Below are 22,826 nucleotides of genomic sequence, written 5' to 3'. Positions count from 1 at the left end.
GAACTTAAGAGCCTTAATAGACAATGCGGCGATGCTCAACCCTAGCCACCTCCTTATCATGGGGGACTTTAACTATGGCGACATCGACTGGAGAAACGAGTTCACCCCAAATGACTTGAATAACCCTGCTACTCTTTTTGTAGAAACTCTGAGAGATAATTTTCTGTTCCAACATGTTAAGAGACCCGACACATTACAGGGGGGAGCAAACCCCAAGCCACTTGACCTCATCATAACAAACGAGGAGGGTATGGTGGCCAAACTGGAACACCTTGCCCCAGTTGGCACCAGTCACCATACAGTGTTGTCATTCAGATTTAACTGTTACCTAGTTCAAGATAAGGCCAGGCCAAGGTGCAAATATTACAGGGGAAATTACAATGGGATGAGGGAAAAGATGAGGGGTATCCGCTGGCCTGACTCATTAAGGCACAAGAACGCAGACACTACGCTGAATATCATAACTAGTAAAGTGACCCACTTGATCCATAAATATATACACAAGACCAAACCCAGTGCTTCTAGGAATACGAGGGGATCCCTACACATGAACCATGCGGCGGTCGACAAAGTTAAGAAGAAAACCCAGAAATTCAAGATGTGGGTTGGGTCAAACGATGAGCAGGACAAGAGGATGTATGCAAGAGCCAGAAACCAAGCAAATATACAATGTAGAAGGGCTGAAAAGGAGTTCCAGAGGCTGGTTGCAAGCGAGGTCAAGTAAAACCCAAAGGCGTTTCACCGCTATGCAAAGTCGAAATTAAAAACACGAGTATGAGTATCAGACCTGAGGCTTGAAGATGGCAGTTATGCAGATTCTGATCAAGTTAAAGCTGAGGCATTGAACAGCTTCTTTTCCTCAGTGTTCACAAGAGAGAATGCGATTAACCTTCCTGCGTTTGAAGACAGACTGTTCGACACAGCACTGACCCACATTGTGTTCACAGAAGAGGGTATTAGAAATAAACTGTCAAAGTTAAAGGTCCATAAGAGTCCCGGCCCTGACATGGTGCATCCTAGAGTGCTAAGAGAGTTGAACAACGAGCTTGCAGAGCCCCTGAAGATCCTGTTTGGTAAATCCCTGGATGAACGAAAGGTCCCCAGTGAGTGGAAAGTGGCTTATGTGAGACCTATCTTCAAGAAGGGCGATCGTCACTCCACGAACAACTATAGACCGGTGAGCCTGACCAGCATAATATGTAAAGTACTTGAGAGTATTATCAGAGATACCGCGATGGAACAGCTACTACGAAACAACCTTGTAAAGGATTGCCAACACGATTTTATGCCGGGCGCTCTTCTACTTAACATAATTGCTCAAGGTATTGGATATTTGGACCTATATTCTGTAAGGGGTGGTAATATAGACATTAAATACATAGATTTTGCCAAGGCTTTCACCAGTGTACCCCACGAAAGGCTGAAAATGAAACTGGAAGGGTACGGAATTCGGGGAAATGTCCTAGCGTGGATAGAATACTTTCTACATAACCGCAAGCAGTGTACTGGGCCCACTGTTGTTTGTTTGTTTCATAAATGACATGCCTGACGTTGTACACTCCTCCATGCAAAATGTTGCTGATGATGCCAAGTTATTTCGGGAAATCAAGAACCAAGCGGACTGTGAAGAGCTGCAGAAGGATCTCCGAGCTCCAAGAATGGTCGAAGAAATGGCTGCTGAGATTCAATGTCACAAAGTGTAAGAGGATGCACCTGGGGCATACCAACGGAAAGGAGGCGTATCATATGTCCCACCGGGATGAAGAGACTGCACTATTTAAGACTGAATGTGAGAAGGACCCAGGTGTGTATGTTGACAATGAGCTGAAGTTCTCGGGCCATTGCGAGAAGAAGGTAAATCAGACAAATAAATTATTTGGGTCTTATAAGAAGGTCGTTCAGATATCTAGACCGTCCCTCGTAACGATCTTCAAGAGTGAAGTGCTTCCCCATCTGGAGTACTGTCACCCCGTCTGGTCCCCGAGATATACAGTACTAGGGACTGTCAGTTGGTTGAAAATGTTCAAAGGAGGGCTACCAGACTGGTGCCTGCCCTTCTTCACCCCAGGTACCCTGAGAAATTGTAGCGCCTGAACTTGCCAGCTTATACTACAGACGGGCAAGTGGTGACCTAATTGAGGTGTATACGCATCTCAAGGGGCACTACTCAGTCGAGCGTCCTTACTTGGAGCTGGCGGACGCTCGCCCCACAAGGGGTCACAGCTCAAGACTGAAGATGCCGCAGGTCCAGAGAACTGTGAGGGCAAACTTTTTCGGAGTGAGAGTTGTGAACTCTTGGAACAATCTACCAGAAAGTGTTGTGACGGCACCGAATGTGAGCTCTTTCAAGACCAGACTTGACCAACACTGGAGCGGGTTCAGGTACATTCAGGAGCCGGTGCATGCCCAGTACTCGCCAACAGTGCGTAACAGAGACGTGACTGATCGCCCAAGCGGCTAACGAGCCGATCAGTGGTGAAGAGGATAAAAGTAATAAGACACAGCTCTCTCTTGTGTGTGCATATGTGACAGTGTCTGTTTATATACATACTGTATACACTCCTGGGACGGATCCAGGAATAAAAAGCACCTGGAACGTACCAACGATAAGGAGGCATATCATATGTCACAACGCGTGTGTACAGTATGTTGACAATGAACTGATGTTCTCGGGCAATTGTGAGAAGGTGAATCAGGCAACTAAATTATTAGGTCTTACAAGAAGGTCGTTCAGATCTCTAGATGGTCCGTCCCTCGTAACGATGTTCAAGAGTGAGGTGCTTCCCCGCCTGGAGTACTGTCCCCCCCCCCCCCACCCGTCTGGTCCCCAAGATATACTAGGGACTCTCAGTTGATTGAAAATGTCCAAAGGAGGGCCACCAGACTGGTGCCAGCACTTCGGCACCTCAGCTACCTTGAGAGATTAGAGCGCATGCATTTGCCTAGCTTATACTACAGACGGGCAAGGGGTGACCTTGTGGGGTTGGTGATGTTGGTTCGGGCTCAGGATGGGATGGAGGAAGGAAACTCACAATGTGCTCTCTGTATACATGTTGTATTGGATGTACAATGCAGCTTGGTGCTGGGAAGTGGCAGCGTGGTTACAAGCGTGATGTAGAGAGAGCTGGTTGGTGAGGGTGCTCAGAGGAGGACAGCTTGTGGGTCGCCATGGTCGCCGGCGGGAGCGAGGGCCGCCAGGCAGCGGCGGAGGAGGTGGTGTTGCTTGCTGGTTGGTGTAGGTTGAAAGGGAGTGCTCACCACGAGGTCAGGCCTTAAATAGCGGAGGTAGGCATGGCTTAGTAGTTGACTTCCGTCATGTAAGGCGGCGCTGGTTGACCTAGACCACGAGGCATACACTGGAGAATTCGTGGGGTCGGCTACTCAGCGACAAACAGCGTTTGTAGGGGAGAAATCCACTACAACCTAATTGAGGTGTATAACCATCTCAAAAGGCACTGCTCAGTCGAATGTCTATACCTGGAGCTGGTGGATGCTCGTTCCACAAGGAGTACAGCTCAAGATTGAAGAAGCCGCAGCCCGCAAGTCCAGAAAACTGTGAGGGGCAACTGGAGCGGGTTTAGATACAATCAGGAGCAGTGCCGAGTTTAGACCTGTGGAGGCCCATGGGCAGCCTCTTTGTGGAGGCCCCCCTCATTATAACTACCCAAGAGGGTGGGGTGGCGAGTGAAGCGAGCCTAAACATCTGGGAGTTCCGGGGGGCGCTGTAAGCCTCCTGGGAAAATTTTGAAATTTGAACACTTCTTTGGAGAATTTTGAAGCCATATGCAGTTATATTGAGGAAATTAGAACATTGAGAAATTTTTAATTAACTGTATATTTATTGATAGTGTACAAATTCCCAACACACACACACACACACACACAAGTGAGACATGACTGGAGTCATTCATGTGGTTTCAAGTCGACCAGCCCTGATATAGCTACTACCGCACATGTGGAGGCCCCTGGACAGCTGCCCACTTTGCCCACTCCTGAATCCGGCCCTGATTAGGAGCCAGTGCATGTTCAGTACGTGCCAACAGAGACGTGACCGATCGCCCAAGCGGCTAACGAGCCGATCAGTGGTGAAGAGGTTGTGGGGTATGAGATATTTGGTTCACACTCAGGGAATGGAGAAAGGAAACTCACAATGTGCTCTCTATATACTGTACATGTTGTATTGGATGTACAATGCAGCTTGGTGCTGGGAAGGCAGCATGGTTACAAGCGTGATGTAGAGAGAGCTGGTTGGTGAGGACGCTCAGAGAAGGACCAGCTTGTGGGTCGCCATGCTCGCCAGGCAGGCGGAGGAGGAGCGAGGGCTGCCAGGCAGGAGGAGGAGGTGTTGCTGGCTGGTTGGTGTAGGTAGAAAGAGAGAGATCACTACGAGGTCAGGTCTTAAATAGCGGGGGTTGGCATGGCTTAGTAGTTGACCCCCGCTCCGTGGTGTATGGCGGCGCTGGTTGACCCAGACCACGAGGCATACACTGGGGAATTGGTGGGGTCAGCTACTCAGCGACAAACAGCGTTTGTAGGGGAGAATTCCACTACAAGGTTAAAAGAAAAAAGAAAAGAAAAAAGGGGATCCAAGAAGTTGTGGGCCCGGGAATATGGCGAGCACAGCGAGCCCACCCATTTATTTATTTAATATTATTTATTTATTTATTTATTTTTTATTTGGGGGGGGGGGACCAATGTAAGTCCCCCAGAAAAAGTTTTGTAATCTGACCAATATTATGGGCATTTTGTGACCATTTTGAAGCCATGTGCACCTGATATTAGGAAATATTCGGAGATCAATAGTAATTACTTTTTGCTATACAACAATACCTGAGTACAATACTGTACTGACAGGCTCAATACTCTCTTCCTTGAGTATAAACTGTACTGTGTTTAACCTAAGAGAGCGACGTAAATATTTTAACAAATTCGGATTCTTCATCAAGAACGATCTGAAATTTATCTCCGGTTCATATAAACTACTTTGTAGTTTAAAGAAAAGATTTTTGTCAAATAAAATCGGTTAACCATATATAAAATTAAATATATTTTAAAATTATAGGACTATTTAGGTAATAATAAAATGTAAGATATCCCAAGATGTAAGTTTTTGTCGTCTTTATATGACTTCAGTATAAAGTTGGAAATTTGTGACAGGAAGTAAACAGTCACTCAGGCAGAGTAACCTGTCTGTGTTCATCACCAGTCACTCAGGCCGAGGTAGAGTAACCTGTCTGTGTTCATCACCAGTCACTCAGGCCGAGGCAGAGTAACCTGTCTGTGCTCATCACCAGTCACTCAGGCCGAGGTAGAGTAACCTATCTGTGTTCATCAACAGTCACTCAGGCCGAGGCAGAGTAACCTGTCTGTGCTCATCACCAGTCACCAGGCCGAGGTAGAGTAACCTATCTGTGTTCATCAACAGTCACTCAGGCCGAGGCAGAGTAACCTGTCTGTGTTCATCACCAGTCACTCAGGCCGAGGCAGAGTAACCTGTCTGTGTTCATCACCAGTCACTCAGGCCGAGGCAGAGTAACCTGTCTGTGTTCATCAACAGTCACTCAGGCCGAGGTAGAGTAACCTGTCTGTGTTCATCACCAGTCACTCAGGCCGAGGTAGAGTAACCTGTCTGTGTTCATCACAATCAGGCCGAGTAGAAACCTGTCTGTGTTCATCAGTCCTCAGGCCGAGGCAGTACCTGTCTGTGTTCATGCCAGTCACTCAGGCCGAGGCAGAGTAACCTGTCTGTGCTCATCACCAGTCACTCAGGCCGAGGTAGAGTAACCTATCTGTGTTCATCAACAGTCACTCAGGCCGAGGCAGAGTAACCTGTCTGTGTTCATCACCAGTCACTCAGGCCGAGGCAGAGTAACCTGTCTGTGTTCATCACCAGTCACTCAGGCCGAGGCAGAGTAACCTGTCTGTGTTCATCAACAGCTCAGGCCGAGGTAGAGTAACCTGTCTGTGTTCATCACCAGTCACCAGGCCGAGGTAGAGTAACCTGTCTGTGTTCATCACCATCACCAGGCCGAGGTAGAGTAACCTGTTCAGGTTCATCACCAGTCACCAGCCGAGGCAGAGTAACCTGTCTGTGTTCATCAACAGTCACCAGGCCGAGGTAAACTGTCTGTGTTCATCATCAGTCACTCAGGCCGAGGCAGAGTAACCTGGTCTGTGTTCAATATCACTATCACTCAGGCCGAGGCAGAGTAACCTGTCTGTGCTCATCACCAGTCACTCAGGCCGAGGTAGAGTAACCTATCTGTGTTCATCAACAGTCACTCAGGCCGAGGCAGAGTAACCTGTCTGTGTTCATCACCAGTCACTCAGGCCGAGGCAGAGTAACCTGTCTGTGTTCATCACCAGTCACTCAGGCCGAGGCAGAGTAACCTGTCTGTGTTCATCACCAGTCACTCAGGCCGAGGCAGAGTAACCTGTCTGTGTTCATCACCAGTCACTCAGGCCGAGGCAGAGTAACCGTCTCAGCCCATCACCAGTCACCAGGCCGAGGCACCTGTCTGTGTTCATCAACAGTCACCAGGCGAGGTAGAGTAACCTGTCTGTGTTCATCACCAGTCACTCAGGCCGAGGCAGAGTAACCTGTCTGTGTTCATCACAGTCACTCAGGCCGAGGCAGAGTAATCATCCAGTCACTCAGGCCGAGGCAGAGTAACCTGTCTGTGTTCATCACCAGTCACTCAGGCCGAGGCAGAGTAACCTGTTCAGTCAACAGTCACTCAGGCGCAGAGTAACCTGTCTGTGTTCATCACCAGTCACTCAGGCCGAGGTGAGAGTAACCTGTCTGTGTTCATCACCAGTCACTCAGGCCGAGGCAGAGTAACCTGTCTGTGTTCACCAACAGTCACTCAGGCCGAGGCAGAGTAACCTATCTGTGTTCATCAACAGTCACTCAGGCCGAGGCAGAGTAACCTGTCTGTGTTCACCAACAGTCACTCAGGCCGAGGCAGAGTAACCTGTCTGTGTTCATCACCAGTCACTCAGGCCGAGGCAGAGTAACCTGTCTGTGTTCATCACCAGTCACTCAGGCCGAGGCAGAGTAACCTGTCTGTGTTCATCACCAGACAACGGCGCTCAATTCAATGATATCAGGTAATTTGGTATTATTTTACTTTCGGACATAGCGCCCCCGAAAGTTATAAACTACCAAAACATTTAGATCCCGCTATTCTGAGCATTTTGAACCCTATATATACATGGCGGAAATGGATAATAGTGATAATTGAATTTAATTGATTTTAAGATAGTTTTCAGTCTTCATCTCTGTGAGGAGATGTTATCTACGCATCACGCATACACAATGTTGACTGATGTTATCCAGTCGTGACCAATGAGGTATTGATATCGTCACGCAAATTTTTTTCGACCAATCACATTTGATTTTTTTCAAAGGAAGCAGTCTGGGTATGATCTTAATTTCATTGACCAGTTTCACAATGGCCGCGGTGGAGGTTGGTTGTCGTTTGTGCTACGATTATTTTAAGTTTATTGTCGAGTTTTAAGAGAAAGACGATCATTCTTTCCAATTCTTACGTATCCCTGGGTACGCATGCTCTAAAACATTTACGGGACTGTATCTCTTTGTTTACCCCATAACTGGACTTACAGTCTCTGATCGGTATACTCAAAACAAATATTTGGCAGCGGACTCCGTAAGTGAGGCCGTAATCTAGCCCTTAAATTACAGCACCTCCTTAGGTGCTGTAACACGCTCAACCCGGATATAGTAAGTCGTTATTTCCCGATTACATAACAAAAATTAAGAGTATATGTTGTAATAATGTTTGTTAGACTTGTTTTATCATAAAATAATGAAGAAAATGTTTTGTACATCAACATACTGAAACACGATATTACAGTTTGTCTTTTTAGTTCATTTCTTATGGTAAGAAGAAGCTCGAGAGTGTTTCTATTTCTTACTGAATGGAAGAGACGCAGCTTTTGTCTTCTTACGACTGTTCATGTAATTTGTACCAAAATAGAAGATTTTTAATGTCCACATTTATGGTACAATTTTTTTTTATGACTAAGTAAACTTGCAGGTAGACCTTATTAATGAGGTATAGCCGTAGATATCCCTCAGTAACGAAAGCCAAATATGAGGTCAAGTGAACATATTTGCCTAGACTCCACCTTGCTAGGACCAGGTTATAACAAGTTATTCTGCCAAGTATCCAAGAAGTACCCATGACTCAAAGTTAAATAATACCTAACCCAAACTGTGAAAACTGGAAGTTAGTGCTGTGAATAGTTATTATTGTATCGCGAGTTGAATGAGAATAACTACCCGTGATGTTTGGTTGTTTGATCTTCAGACCAACAATAATCTTGTTTTTTCTACAAAATTTTCTTATTATTGTGGGCTAATACTGTAAAACAAGTTAATGATCACCCAAAACAACACTTGTCTCCCCCTCCCAACCCCATAAACCACAACCTCCCCCCCATAAAAAAATTAAATAATAATAAAAAAACTCATTTGCCTATGAGTATTTATCTTTCCGTCCTTATTATTAGCCAAAGATTTATAATATTGCTAAGTATAATAGTGTGTAATAATAAGGAAACACCACTACACTCATCCTCCCACCATTAACTTCCAACCCCCCCAACGTAATTAACATGCAAATACAAAGGCGGAGAAAGTTTGCATAATCTTGAGTAAAAAAAGTAATAATATTACAATCTTACTTTGTTTAGTTCCGTCGTTTTAAGTTGAAGTTACGTAAATCCTGAGGAGTGCGTTATAACTTTAATGGCCTCGTCATAATCAAAGTCTTTCTCTGCCCTCTCTAAAAATCGCTCCTCTCACTCTGAACGGGATGTGACCACCTTTACTTACTGAGCACACAGCTAGATATGTAGCTCCTGGCCTGAGGCGAAATGACACCCTATTTTTGAAGGATTTTTTACCATATTTCCAGTCTACTTAGGGGGTTACATCCAATGCCAACATGCAGAGGAAGGGTGAAAATAGTGATATCCATCAAAAAATGCATTTTGCCCAAGGTGGGTCCTTACCCCTTTGTAATGCTTAGCGCCTCATATGTACTGTTCAGTATAATTGTGTTCATCCTTGAAAAGTTCTATGTTTCAGATCCACACCAGATTGATGAAGGGTATTTATTTATAATTTTTTTTATTTTTTTTTTACGGGGATTAGCCCACCCGGGCACAGGTCACTGACCCACATCAGGGCCTGGGAGGCGAAAATGTAATAATATTAATTATTCATATTAAATAAAATTTATAATAAAAATACAAAAATATAAATTAAACAATAATTTATAGTAAATAAAATTTATAATACAAAATACAAAATTAAAAACAAAATAACAATGATAACAATAATAATAATAACAACACTAATAATAATAATAATAATAATAATAATAATAATAATAATAATAATAATAATAATAATAATAATAATAATAATAATAATAATAATAACAATGATAAAGAACCATAAAGAAATGAAAAAATGAAAAAATCAATAGTGAGAAACAATATATGTACAGTATGTTGTGTCGTCAAAGTAAGAGAAACAATTGAGATCCTGCAATTGTGTGTAAAGGAGGCAGAAAGTCAGATCAGTAACCTGGGACTTGGTCACAATTTTCGTGATGCCATATAGTAGCAGGGTCTACCATTAGACAATATATTATGCTTCCAATATCTTCCCAGGCAGTAGTACTTCCCTGTTTGGTAGCTGCCTACTACCTACTACCTATAAGTAAGTGAATATTACCCTGTATTTATTAACATGGATCTTTTCAGATTAAACGATTACTTGAGGATTGTCAAGACATTCAAGAAACAGATGGAAATCAGGGACAGCTTAATAAGAGGTTCTGTAATGGAACAGTATATACGCCAAATAGGCTATATCAAATTGAATGGATTTCCAGGTACAGTGTTTTTATTTTATATTATTCTTTCTTATATACTGTGTTGATAACATAATTGTAAACTTTAAAAATCTTAAGACACTGCTGTATTTTGATGCATTGATAGTTCTAAGGATAAGTGATTTGTCTTCTTTTTTTTTAATTGACTCATTAAGGTCCTCCTGCTTACTTGGTATGACACTACAGTTACATCAGGTAGAAGGAATTTTACCTCTAAGTTATAAATCTGTAATTGATGAAAGTTAGAAGTGTTACTCAAGGATAGTGCAATGTACATTATGTGAAATAATTTTTAGCCATAAATTTGTACTTTTAAATAACACTGATGCGATACACCTTCGAAATCACTAAAACTGGACTACGTTCCTCAAGTGCCCATCATAATACCGGCACAGAGTATATGGTACTCTGTCAACCCCATAGCCCAGAGAGTTAGTTAGTGTTAGTGTTGTTATTCTTGATGTGTTGTACAGTATAATATATTCAGCCATGTCCTGCTCACACTCTTTAACAGTTGAGGTTTGAGGACCAATTTATCTTCTTTTTTCTCTTTCTGTTTATTTTACATCCTTTTCCTTAATGCACTAATTTTGTCTAGATATTGTGCATTTTCTCCATTACTGTTTCACCTTCAAATAAACTATTATGCCCACCATTCATATCAGACCTCCACCTATTTTAATGCTATTCCAATTTTCTCATTTGTATAGTCTTCAATTTCATTACATGCATTTTAAGTTACTTTACTCACAAGTACTGAAGTAACCATACCTATACTATCATTTATTATTTTTTACCCCTGTCAATAATATCCAATGAAGTATGCTTATGAGAATTTCACTTTGTCAGGAGGATTGTGCAGTGACCTTGCAGAAATTACCGGAGCCTCAGAGAGCTTGACTGTATGGAACACCAGACAGGACAATGGAGTGATGGGGGAGACTGTGTGTGAAAGTGGTCCCGGAGATGAGCTTTTGATCAAGGTGCCTTTTGCTGGAGCGACCCTCACCATCCGTCTCCTCTTCTATCTGCGGGAGCCGTGGATGCCTCCTGACATGTCCTTCAGCGATATTCAATTTTTATCAAGGATCTCAACTGAGGATCTTGAGGATCAGGTGAAGATTGGGAATATTTTATTACTTACCATAGACAATTAATTAAATTAGTAGAGGAAAGGTAAAGTCTCATGAAAGGTCTTCTCAAAACATTTCAACTCCCTGATGCCCTCCAAACTTTTGCATGTTGGATAATCAGGGGGTGAAACTTACTTTTATACAGTACAGTGATCCCTCGGTTAACGAGCGCCTCGGTTAACGAGATTTCGGTTAACGATTTACCTTCCATAAGATTCTTAACTTCGGTTAACGAGCAATCCCTCAATTAACGAGTTTTTTACGAGCCGACTTCAACATGTTTTCGCTTGCATTTGGCGGTCCACCAGCTGTAGTATTAGTCCGCCAATACAGTAATCGGTTTTAGGGCTTAAATTCTTTACTATTTTAGTAAATATCAAGAAGTTTATACTATTCAATAATTTTAAAAGTTTAATATTAACTTTTTTATCATTTTAACAATTATTGAACATAATTGAAGGTAAAGAAACTAGTTTCTGGCGCGCTATCCAGCCTGTTAACACACCAGACAGGCGTTAGTCTCTCTCTGTTTTCAGTGGAGGTAACATCTTGCTTGAGACTCTCTTAAACTAAATGCTTTTTTTCTGTGTTTCCAAGCAAATTATTGGTCATTTTGAAATTTATTTTACATATTGACAATATATAATGCAGTGCAGTGTTGATTTAAAGAAAATAATCTTGAGTTACACCAAGAGAACTAAAATTTTATGGGTGAAATGGCGCCATGGGGTAACTTCTCTTCCACCCCAATGCCTTCTCTTCCCCCTTCTCCTCCACCCCCATTCTAATTCCCATCATCATCCAGGAGCCTTCTACATACACACCTCAAAGTACGTGTACTTTTCTACCTTTTTTGTTTCGGTTTGGTTTCGGTTAACGAGTTTTTCGGTTAACGAGCAACCTGCTGGAACGGATTGTGCTCGTTAACCGAGGGACCACTGTATTGATTAGCCAACCAGGAGGGTGATGGAAAATGTACCTAAACAACCAAAATTTATTTTTCTTGATTTATTTTAAAATAATAAATAGAGAACATGTATGCACAGTACAGTACAACAATAATGAGTTAAAAAAGAAGCACAATCCTGCAGCTTCGTGTCAGTAACCTTGCCACTCCCCACACCAGCTGTCCTCTATGTGCAGTTCTCCAAACCAACTCAAATAAATACAGTAATACCCCGCTTAACGCGGTTTCGCTTAGCGCGATTTCACGTATACGCGGTGCCTCGCCAGAGCCGAACTTTCACTTAACGTGGGTTTTTCCACGTATACGCGCAGAGTGTCCGGCTCGAGACGCTATTTTTAGATTCGCCCCACCCGCCACCCGCCTGCCTGCCTGCTCTCGCCTCTCCCTCCTCCTCCTCCCTCCCGCCTCCCTCCGCCTGGGCAAGCCGCTCTGTAAGGTTGCGCAGTGTGTGTCTTCTACTAACGTAAGTGTTACACCTAACTTTTAATTTTCCTAACCTAACATTTATTTTTCCTAACTTAACCTTTATTTTTCCGAACCTAACCTCTTCTATATTACTTGTTTGTTCATACCATCATAAAGTTAAGATAAAATTTTTACTACAACATAGTTGTGTGTCGTCAAAAAGTGGAGTTTGGGGGTCGGGCCAGTTTCTATTGGAATTAATCCCATATGTTCTGTTGTTCACTTTGCGTGGTTTTCACTTAACACGGTACCCTGTGGGTTCTATTGACCGCGTTAAGCGGGGTACTACTGTATTATTTTTTTGACATATTTTATATATAAATATTTATTTTAACTTGGAGTAAATAAATTCTGGTCTGTAATTAATATTTTGGTAAGAAAATTTTGACCAGAAATAGTCCCCAGGAACATATCCTTTATTTATATCTTCATGTTTAGTGTAAATTTGTATTCACTAGACTTGTGCGTTGTTTCATTTAACGTCGCACTTTTCGAGAACATATGTCCGACATATAGTGAGGTATACCTGTAATATTTTGCAATCAGATTACTTGATCATGCTTGTCTATATGAACTTCCTTATAAAGACCTGTGGTGGGTGGCAAATATACTGTATATCTCTCACCTGATAATGGACATTGTTTAATTTTAAAAGGCCAAAGTATCTGCTAATGTGTTAACAGTTAATGTGTGCATACAGTAGAACTCTGAGGTCACGGTATTTACCATTAACCACCTGATGTAAATGTTTAAGGAATAGTGAAAGTCCTTGTTCTTGCAGTATTGGCTACAGTGAGTTTGACCCAGTTGATTCTTGAAACTAACTCATCAGGTTCTTGATTCCTAAACTTTGTACTAGAAGAATTGGAGGAAGCTTGTGTAAAAGTTTTGTGCCTGAAATCCAATATGATCATCCTCTGAGAGAATTACATCACAGCTCAACAGACCTCTTGCTTTAATTGGCAGCCAATGCATAGGATCATAAGGAAGAACAAATCATTAGGTATTTTCCAGCTGTCAACGTCAAGGGTGTCCTCAGTCTCAATATAAAGGCTTAGTGTGGACGTGATGTGAAATTCCTAGCTGCAGGCTCAGTTATAAATGAGATTTTAGGTTTATTTTACCATTTTTAAAATAGTACATCATAAAATTCATTTATATTTACAGGTACCAGCACTGAATAACTGGAACTGCTCTGAAGATGATATTATTGCTCAACTTCTTCATCAGTTGTTGCAACTATACAAAAAATACCAGGTAAAGTATTATGTTTTGATACATAAAAACTAATTACTGTTTTTATTTCAGTATCCAATAGAGTAAAAATCCAATGTTTCTTGCTTGTTTGTGACTGTCTCCTCCTTTCTTCTTGCATTTTTTTTTTTTATCTTCTACATGCAGTACTTCTCTGTGTTGTCCTTCCACCTCATCTTAGATGCTTCATAACACCTATTCTAATGATGTAATTGTAAGACATTGTAAGAGTCATTTATAAAATGGCAGCACAATTATTTGGTTCTTACTCCGTTACAGTGTTGGTCACCTTTTTAGTTTATTACTGAATTACAATCTGTTTAAATGTTCATTTTGTTTTATGTGCTACTTATATTTCCTGTTAGCATGATCACTTAGTCTACCACATTTTGATCAGTAATTTGAAAAACGTGTCCCTAATTGTGGCTATTTTCTTTGTTTAATGGTTTTATATCACTGATAACTAGGAATTTTTATCCACCTGATCACTTACTTTATTCCCAAATGGTTAATTTGGTTAATTAATTTCTAGTTGGAGAAACTTGATGATGATGAAGTTCTGCAGTTTGAGTACCGGTCCCTTCTGAAGACTCTTAAGATTGGGGAAGGTGATATAGAGGTAGGTTGGAATGTTGTTCAAGGTGGAGCTAAGATGGACCACATTATTGGTACTGAGAGTTGGTGTGTCATTTAGAGGGCGCATAAATAACATTAGATTTTATTATCATGCAAATGGGCTTAGGGCTGGTAATCTCATTTTCTGTACAGTACTGTTCAGGTACTCCTTTTTCATAAGAAAAACAAAAGTCTCTCATTCATGCATGATTGTATGTAGTTGTCATGAGGGTGAAGAAAAGAATAATTGAAGAGGTATTGGATAAAAAAAATGGATATCTTGGTTATAATTGAAACAAAGTTGAAGAATAGAGGAGGGATCCACAAGGGACAGGTGCAAGTTGTAATGTTGAGTGATGGGATGGTCATTCCCAGACTATTATGGATCACACTAAAGTTTGGGCAATCAGTTATCGAGTGTATAAACGCCCAAAGTAATGAAAATTACGAGATATATTTCAGGAAAACATGAAAGTAGATTCATTGTGAATGAAGGAGTGATGCAGGTGGGATATATAAATGTAAGAGTGGATAATGAGGAAGTAGATGGGATTTTGAGAAAATTGTATGTGCCAGCAGGGTTTTCTCTTCACCAGGAGAGGTTTTGCCCTTTATACTTTTGTATTTCATAGTGTGAGCATGAATAAAGGTAAATGGTAAATTCAATGTTTTGCACCTTGTGTAATTTATGGCTTCTACTGAGGTATCACTCTAAGTGGATACCTTAAGATAAAACTTTCACTACAGTATTAAGATTATTCCCACATTAGTTTACAACCTCCCATACAAGAAATGTTAATTCCATTTTGATATATTTTGTGGTTTAGTGTTCCATAAAATCAGAATTTCCTCAGATTTTACTTCATTAAGCAGAACTGTGGCTCTATTACACAATCAGTGTTTACTTCTCATTCTATCCTGGTAACTTAATACTGCTACTCTTGCTCAGGAAAAGGTTAGGGTAGGTCAAACAACTTCTGCTTCCAAAATCTCTTTTTAAGGGCTGTGGTTGCAATAGGAAAGTACCGTATAACTGATCAACATATAAGTTGCAGCCTCCATTGTTTAGGGACTTCCTGGGGCTTCTACTTTTTGCCCTTGGTGGGATAGTACATGAGTCATTTAAACCAAACTTGGTTATAAACTTGGATCTCTAAGATTAGTCCATAATTTAATATACCTGATTTATCTAATGTATTGAGGATTGTACTCTAGCTGAGGTGTTTCATAAGATAGCTTGATTTGTTTAACATTTGTAACAAACTTGGAGACTGTAATGGTCCACATTAATGTGTGTTTTATATACATCTTAGTGCTCTAATGTGGAAACATTATTTACTACAGATATTAGTGAATAGTCCAGGGCATAACACATCTTCACTGCTGGTGCGGTTACCACTGAGTCTTCAAGATGTTCCCCCTGTGTTGATTGATGCTAACCCTGGCTCAGCAACCAGTCTTCTTCAAGTAACTTTTCAAGGTGTATGTATAATTATGTGATTGATTGTACCATAGCATATGAAGGTGTGAGATTTACCTGCATTTTAATTTTGAGTTATTTTTATAGTCGGTCAATGTTTTCAGTGAATTGCTCAGTTTGAATTTTTATTATGATTGGTGATTCTTCTGTAAAGACTTTAGACTTGTTTCTGTGTCACCAGGATGTTAGCATGATCTCTTAACTGTGACTATGAGAAAACAAACTTTTAGAAACATTATGTCCTTACAAAATTAAAGATATGCAGCAGTAGTGTGAAGGATGAAAAAAATTCATCTTTTATATTTTTTGTTTTAGTGTGATGAAGTGTTTAAGTGAGTATGGGGACCAATCCACCAATGGAGAAGAACTGGGGGTGGAGGGGAAGGGGGGGGGGGGTCTGATTACCACTAACAGCAACAAGTATTTGTCCCCCATGATGACTCAAAGGCAACTGAGAACCAAACTGAGATGTTGGTAGTATGAGGCGGTCTACAGGACTATGACCCATTTTATGGATGCTAAATTTTGCTCACAATTTAAGAACTGTGGTGCAAAAATGTTCTTGTCACATGATGAATATCAATCACAGTCTAGTGTGTATCATCATATGACACACATTACAGTTTAAAGGTTAATAAGAAATAGCATACCACATAGCATACATTCATGTCTTTTTGTGATCCTCCTAAAAGTTAGGCTGTATCTTCCTTATGAAGAATCTCCTCCATACACCCAGTTTTCATGCCTTTTTTTGATACATATATGTAATTACCTTAGCTGGCATCCATCTGTCATTTCTATATTCAATCTTCCATTGCATTTGTTTCCATTCTTCCCATATGAGTACATTGCTATTAAATATCTGTACCGCCTATACTGTATATTACCTACCAACTGTACCCACCATACTACTGTACCTGTTCTCACTTTTGTACTTGTTACTATAGTAATCCCCCAGGTTATGGAAGGGATACATCCTTGAAAAGTTGACTGTAACATGAGCCACATTTTCCCATTGACTATCACTATATGATTGGAGATGCGATCCTAAGGAAAAAAAATTTCGGCAAAAAGAAGTAATAAAAGCTCTTTTATGAATGAAAATATTTTTTTTTATACACATACATAGATTATTTTATGATAATATATAGAGTGGGGTCTCAGAGTATGTGTATCCATAGTACTTCATCCCGCTTATATGTGTCTGACCCACTGAACCACCCTTCCTTCCCCCAATGTGAGTCAGTTGGGTGACTGGCTAACTGTGTGGCTGAACTGTGTCACATCTCCCAGAGGATGGTTTGAGTGTGGAAGGAGCTATTCTTTGGACATAAAATAATATATCCAGTACTGTACCATTAAATGTGAAGAGTAAATAAAAACAATACTGTACACAAAACACTTGAATTTAACTCACCACAAATGATGTTAAGTGCTGCATGAGGTGAAGTGGTGCAATGGGAGAAAGAGGGCAACTACTGTACTGTATTCTGGACTGCCCTGTAAATCATCATTATCATCTGCTTCGGACTCTGCTCGGGCGGCAAAAAACATATCTTAGGTTGTTTGTACAGCTCACTGTAGCAGCTGAGGTTATTATGAACTGCTCTTGCAATTTTTTGGTTATGTTCATGATTGGGATCGTTAGCAGCAAAGATTTGCAAACCTTTCTCTATAAGTGTAGACCCTTTATATATTTGCTTTGTATTCAACTGAAGTGGGGTGGGTGGAGCTCAATCTTGTTCCAACAGCATCACATCCTCATTAGATAGATCTTCTCTATGGGACTGTAGCAACTCAACCACATCATCTTCTATGACTTCTGGAAAGCTTACATCTTTTGCAAGTGTCACAATGTCTTGTTGTACTTGATGTATACTTCCTGCTTGTGAAAAACCTTGAAAGTCATGGGTACACTCTGGCCAAATGTTTTTCCAAACACCATTCATAGCTGATGATCTCACTTCATCCCACTATTCGGCTATGTTCTCCACGGCATCCATGATGTTGAACGTTTTCCAGAAGTCCCTAACTGTAGGTTTATCCTCCCCATCAATTTCTTTTATGGGTTATTTAAAAGTTCTTCTTGGATAATATGCCTGGAAGTTTGAAATCACTCCTTGATCCATTGGCTGGAGCAAGGCAGTTGTGTGCTTGGGGATATACTCCACTCTCAAATGATCAGAAAGATCATTCAGGTTCACGAGTGGCTTGGTCCATTGTCAAAGAGGAGCAATGCTTTGTTGGATATATTATGCCTGTCATTATTAATCCTTATGCATTATGGCCAGTTGAACAAGCCTCACCCTCTTGCTAGTTGACGACACAGGTTGAGTCTTTACAAATCTCACCCACTTACTGGCTGTTTGTGTCATACTGTACATAGTTTATGGCATTTCCAATAGAATATTGATTTGTTCTTTTGGTAAGTTGCATAAGTAATTTATTGTTGGTGGTTCAGCGGTAACACGCATAACTCTCACCAATATGTCAAGGGTTCGAGCCTTGGCCCGGACACACGTGAGAAGGATGTTATCCAGTGTGACCCTCACTTCCAAACACCACAGGTTGTAGTATTTAAGAAAAAATAATTTTGAAAATTTAAAAAAATCAAAACTTACTTCTTTTATATTCTTTTACTATTTAAATATTTTCTCTATTCTTCAGTTTATCCCAGAATTATAATACTTTGTGCTTTAATTTTACTGTAAATTGAAATTGCTCCATGCAAAAGCTGAAGAAAAATTGAAGCAGTAGAAATATGCAGACTAAATGTATTTAAATGTTGGTTTTGCAGTTTAGAATTCATTGCTGATCCCTATTGTGAGACTGTGGTTTCAATACAGTAACAGTATAACTAAACTGCAGCATACACAAGAAAGCTGGGTAGAACATTTTTCTTTGTGGGGCAGGGCAGGCTTCCATGAGGCTGTATATATGCTGCCAATAAATAAACTGGAAGAAGAAACTTTTAACATTTATTCTTGTACACTTCTACAGTTGTGCTCTGCTGCCACGACAGTTGTGAGAAGAATAGAGGAAAATTCCATTGTGTTTTATGACTTAAGGATGTATTGTCATGAACTGATATTTTCATTTTTGGAATAATGTTATATTGTACTCTCAATGGTAACCAATCTCTTACAGAATGAGGGAGTGTTCGTCCCCAAGTTGTACTTGTCTCCAAGAGTTGAGTCACTCATCGGAGGTGCCAACACTTTAGCACTTCCGGCAGTGCCTCCTGGTACTTGCTTGCTGGATTATGTTGAGAGAGTTTTGGAGCTGCTGGAGGAGAAAGTACGAAAAGCTGTACTCTGTTTTGAAACTAGAAAACAGTTCATTGCCCAGGTAAGATTAAGTCATTTAGTTTTTTAAATATTGATGTTGTATAATGCAGTACAGTACCTGTACTGTACTATATTGTACAGTAGCTACATGCATAGTAAAATTTAGCAACAGTAATGTTCAGAAATAATTATTTTCAATGGTGTTTGGTATATATCTCTGAGACACTTACAGTAAAACCTCTATACTGTACACTTGACTAATTGGGGCAGACTCCAGTCTGGAAAAAGCGATTCTATTTGGGGAAGGGGGGAGGGGGGGGGTCTCTGGATGTAACACTGCAATTATCTGGGCTGTTTAAAAAATCAGTTGTTGGTGTTATAATGTTATTACAGTACTGTACTGCTCTTCAACAACTAAGGTCTTAAAGCCTAATGGATTACAAGGTTAGTAAAAGCACTCTTACATTAACAATAAAGAATGATGAGAGATAGAATTCTCTGAGTTGAAAATCAGACTAAGTTTGGTTTTCAACAACTGTTTTCACTGATATGACTGTTTCATACTGTTAAGTGTTATACTGGTAACCACAGAATTTGCCCTATGAATAAAGAGAAAAATGCACACTGTATAGTTGTATAAAGATAAATAAGACAAAATAAGAATGCAGGGGTATATTGTGTGTGTAAGAGGTGAGAGTGTATCTGGGAGCAGCAGGCAGGAAGTAATGTGGGTGGGTGGCTCCTTCCTCCCTCCCCCAGGATCCCTTTAACACATCTTTATGCAATTTCACCAAAATTCCCATATTATTTAGGTTCATTTGGTGCCGGATTGATAAAATATTATCGTAAAATAATCATCTTTCCCTAAAAAAGAATCCCACACTCAGTCCCAGATGAGTCATTGCATTGTATTAAATTTCCTGTCGTTTGTTTACAAAATGCAAATAGTTGATTGTATTCACCCCTGAATCACCCTCCTTCACCATGTTAACAGTGATCTCCATCTCTCATGCTTACCACAACATCGGTCTTCAGCTCTTAATAAATAGTACTGTAGTGTATTTAAAAGCTTTTAGTAAATAATATTGTCGTGTACTATGCATCTGCATATTCCATGGTTCATTAATCAGTTGTCTAAGTGTACAAGTAGCCAAAGCAAGCCATAATGTATCACTCAAAGGTAATAAATAATGTTGTTAGGAAGGTATTGCCATATGAAATACTATTCAGTGTTATAATGACCCTGTTGTAAGCTGATTTACTGAAAGTTCTCTTTCCAGGAATGCATCCTGAGTGAATATTTTCAGATGCAACTTTCCTTATATTTTGAAGTTAAAACACAAATTATATATCAATATTTTTATTATTGAAGATGTTATATTAATTTTTATGAATCACACACCATAAGAGGCTGATCATACGAGACTATAATACTGAACCAATAAATAAACCTGGTGAATGCGACAAAGCCCAGTCCCTCCTCCACCCCCAGCCTGTTTACATATGCAGTGTCTTAGCTCTCATTAGGCTTATAGCTTACTGTATCTGATTAGACCACTGTATTGTAGTCATTGAGCAAGTGTTGTTCTTTTCATAAGAATTTTATATTTTTTTATTTTATCCATTTCTTAAAACCCTCAAGTATCCCCGTTGAAGATAATACGTACTCTATAAAAAAATTTCACATAAATGAGTATAGGTAGCAAGGTGCGCACTGGCACACTAATAGAATATGTATGAAGACAGGACTCAGGTTGAGACACATGCCACACGACACCCACGCAGACATTCAAATGCACGTACAAACATACACACTGAAATAAAAGCAAATTCCTGGTATTGAAGTGCAGTGTACAGTAGAAGTCCAAAAATCCGGACTGCTTGGGGATTGGGTCGGTCCGGATTTTCGGATTTTCCGGATTCTCAGGCAGTATTGTACTTTTAAAATTCAAATTTAAGGAGGAATAAAGAAGAGATGAACAGGTACATTTTGATAATTTATTCATTAGCAAATATAGCATGTTTCATTTATCAAAACGAGCAGTTTTAAAGAAGAAGCTGTGAATTCTAGAATTTTATTCTTTGCCTTTTTTATATCATAAATTGTAGACTTTCCAATGTCGTATGTTTCCATTAGAACAGTATTGCTCACACCTCATTCTAGTTTCTTAATTATTTCAAGTTTGTCACTCAATTTCAACGTGTTCTTCTCTCTCTTCACACAACGAAGTTTATCTACTTTTGGAGCCATTATTATGGGCTTGTACAGTACTCTGTAACTGGAAAGAGTAGGACTCAAAATACGTTGTCACATTTTGATTGCTCGTTTTAAAGTGGCGACCGCATGGTCACTTGTTGTCGCTGTGCAGCTGTGGCACTCACGCATGCGCACATACACACAAAAGCCAGCTAAATTTAAAAAAAAAATAGTGAGTTTTTGAAAAGTCCGGATTCTCGGGTGGTCCGGATTTCTGGCATCCGGATTTTTGGACTTTAAATGTATAGAGGTTTTACTGTATTGTCACTAGAGGTGAGGTCCATAGATTTAGGAACAATCCTTACATACCTAGAGAGCTGTGTGTACATGGCTCAAACTCTCTAGAATCTAGAAAATGTATACTCACCCAACTAGGTAGGCCTTTTGGAACTGCTGAATTATTGTAGTTGATAGGATACAGCCATCGTCTCAGTGTCTGTCTGTCTTGCAGTAACATCATTGTTGGCCATTGATCTTTGGGAAATTTTTATTGTAATTTGCAGTAGCTAAGAATTTTGGATTGACACATTGGGGTTAAAGGATTTTAGTGTTCGTTTCAGCCAATAAAGTACTGTAGTTTATTTATAACATTGCAGGTGTTATGTCAGTTTGGTTGTGCTGTGATGGAGTATGATGCTGAGCGCTTTAGCAAGGTTGTGCTCATGTTCGAAGTGAAGGACTTTCACTTTCTCACCTTCATTACTCTTGGTCAACTCTTTCCTCAGGTATGTACAGTATTGTATTTTTTTTTTCTTTTTAAATGCTCTAAGTGTGTATAATGAACTCTCCCTGCTCCCTCCCTCCTTCCCTGGCCCCTGCCTCCTCTCCCCTACCTCCAACTCACAGTGTCTCACACACAAAAGACTTTAAACTCTAGATGTTTTGCGTGTGATGTTGTGGTGTTAGGGTATTAATTAATGAATAATAACTGGCCTAAGGTTTAAAATGCTTTGAAAGCATTTGAGGTGGATGTAGGGCAGATGGTTAATGTGTCTCTTGTTTTTGACCTGACCTGTTGTTATGTCACCCATTTTTTTTATTAGCTCTTCTTTCGTTTGCGGTGGAGGTGGATTAATGAATCCCATGTTATTGACCTGACCTGCTCCAGTGTAGTTAGTTGACCGAGGAGTAGCAGTGAACAACACACGCAGTGGCAGCAGGACACAGACTGAGCAAATGTAAAGAAAGCCGACGCGCCGAGCGAAGTGTGGCGCTTTTGGTGCAGAATTTAACGAAATCACGCTCAATTTAATGAAATACTGTAGTTTGGTAAATCGAACAAAAGTAACTGTAATTCGATTTAGCGGAAATTTAAATTTAATGGAAAGGGGTGGCTTGAATTAGTTAGTTAGTAATTCACATACTTTTAGGACTAAACATTTAGTGAATGTATGAACTTCCTGAATGTTGGTGATATATAACATGGGTGCAGTGGGTCT

The 22,826-nt window shown here is 40.3% G+C and overlaps 1 protein-coding gene across 7 annotated transcripts in view; it reads left to right on the top strand.

Moving 5' to 3' along the window:
- The first annotated feature begins 5,147 nt into the window (after positions 1 to 5,147).
- Positions 5,148 to 22,826, top strand: part of LOC121855219 (BRISC and BRCA1-A complex member 2-like) — a 29,882-nt gene continuing 12,203 nt past the window's right edge. For 2 of the 7 annotated variants that reach the window (XR_006086751.1, XM_042350082.1), the window contains exons 1-8: positions 6,867 to 7,052; positions 9,799 to 9,929; positions 10,779 to 11,044; positions 13,662 to 13,751; positions 14,281 to 14,367; positions 15,708 to 15,845; positions 18,991 to 19,191; positions 21,984 to 22,112. Coding sequence is in view for 6 of the 7 variants with exons in the window: in XM_042350082.1 (XP_042206016.1) it covers positions 9,842 to 9,929; positions 10,779 to 11,044; positions 13,662 to 13,751; positions 14,281 to 14,367; positions 15,708 to 15,845; positions 18,991 to 19,191; positions 21,984 to 22,112 (999 nt within the window). In the remaining variant the exon portion in view is untranslated. Of the gene's footprint in view, positions 5,221 to 6,209; positions 6,249 to 6,857; positions 7,053 to 9,798; positions 9,930 to 10,778; positions 11,045 to 13,661; positions 13,752 to 14,280; positions 14,368 to 15,707; positions 15,846 to 18,990; positions 19,192 to 21,983; positions 22,113 to 22,826 lie in introns of those variants that run through there. The other 5 variants (XM_042350083.1, XM_042350084.1, XM_042350085.1 and 2 more) reach the window with 5 other exon arrangements.

The sequence above is a fragment of the Homarus americanus genome, unplaced genomic scaffold (assembly GCF_018991925.1).
Source record: "Homarus americanus isolate GMGI-L3 unplaced genomic scaffold, GMGI_Hamer_2.0 scaffold2783, whole genome shotgun sequence".
NCBI lineage: Eukaryota > Metazoa > Arthropoda > Malacostraca > Decapoda > Nephropidae > Homarus > Homarus americanus.
Note: the sequence above shows the minus strand (reverse complement) of the source record. Positions and strands in the feature narration are given on the sequence as shown.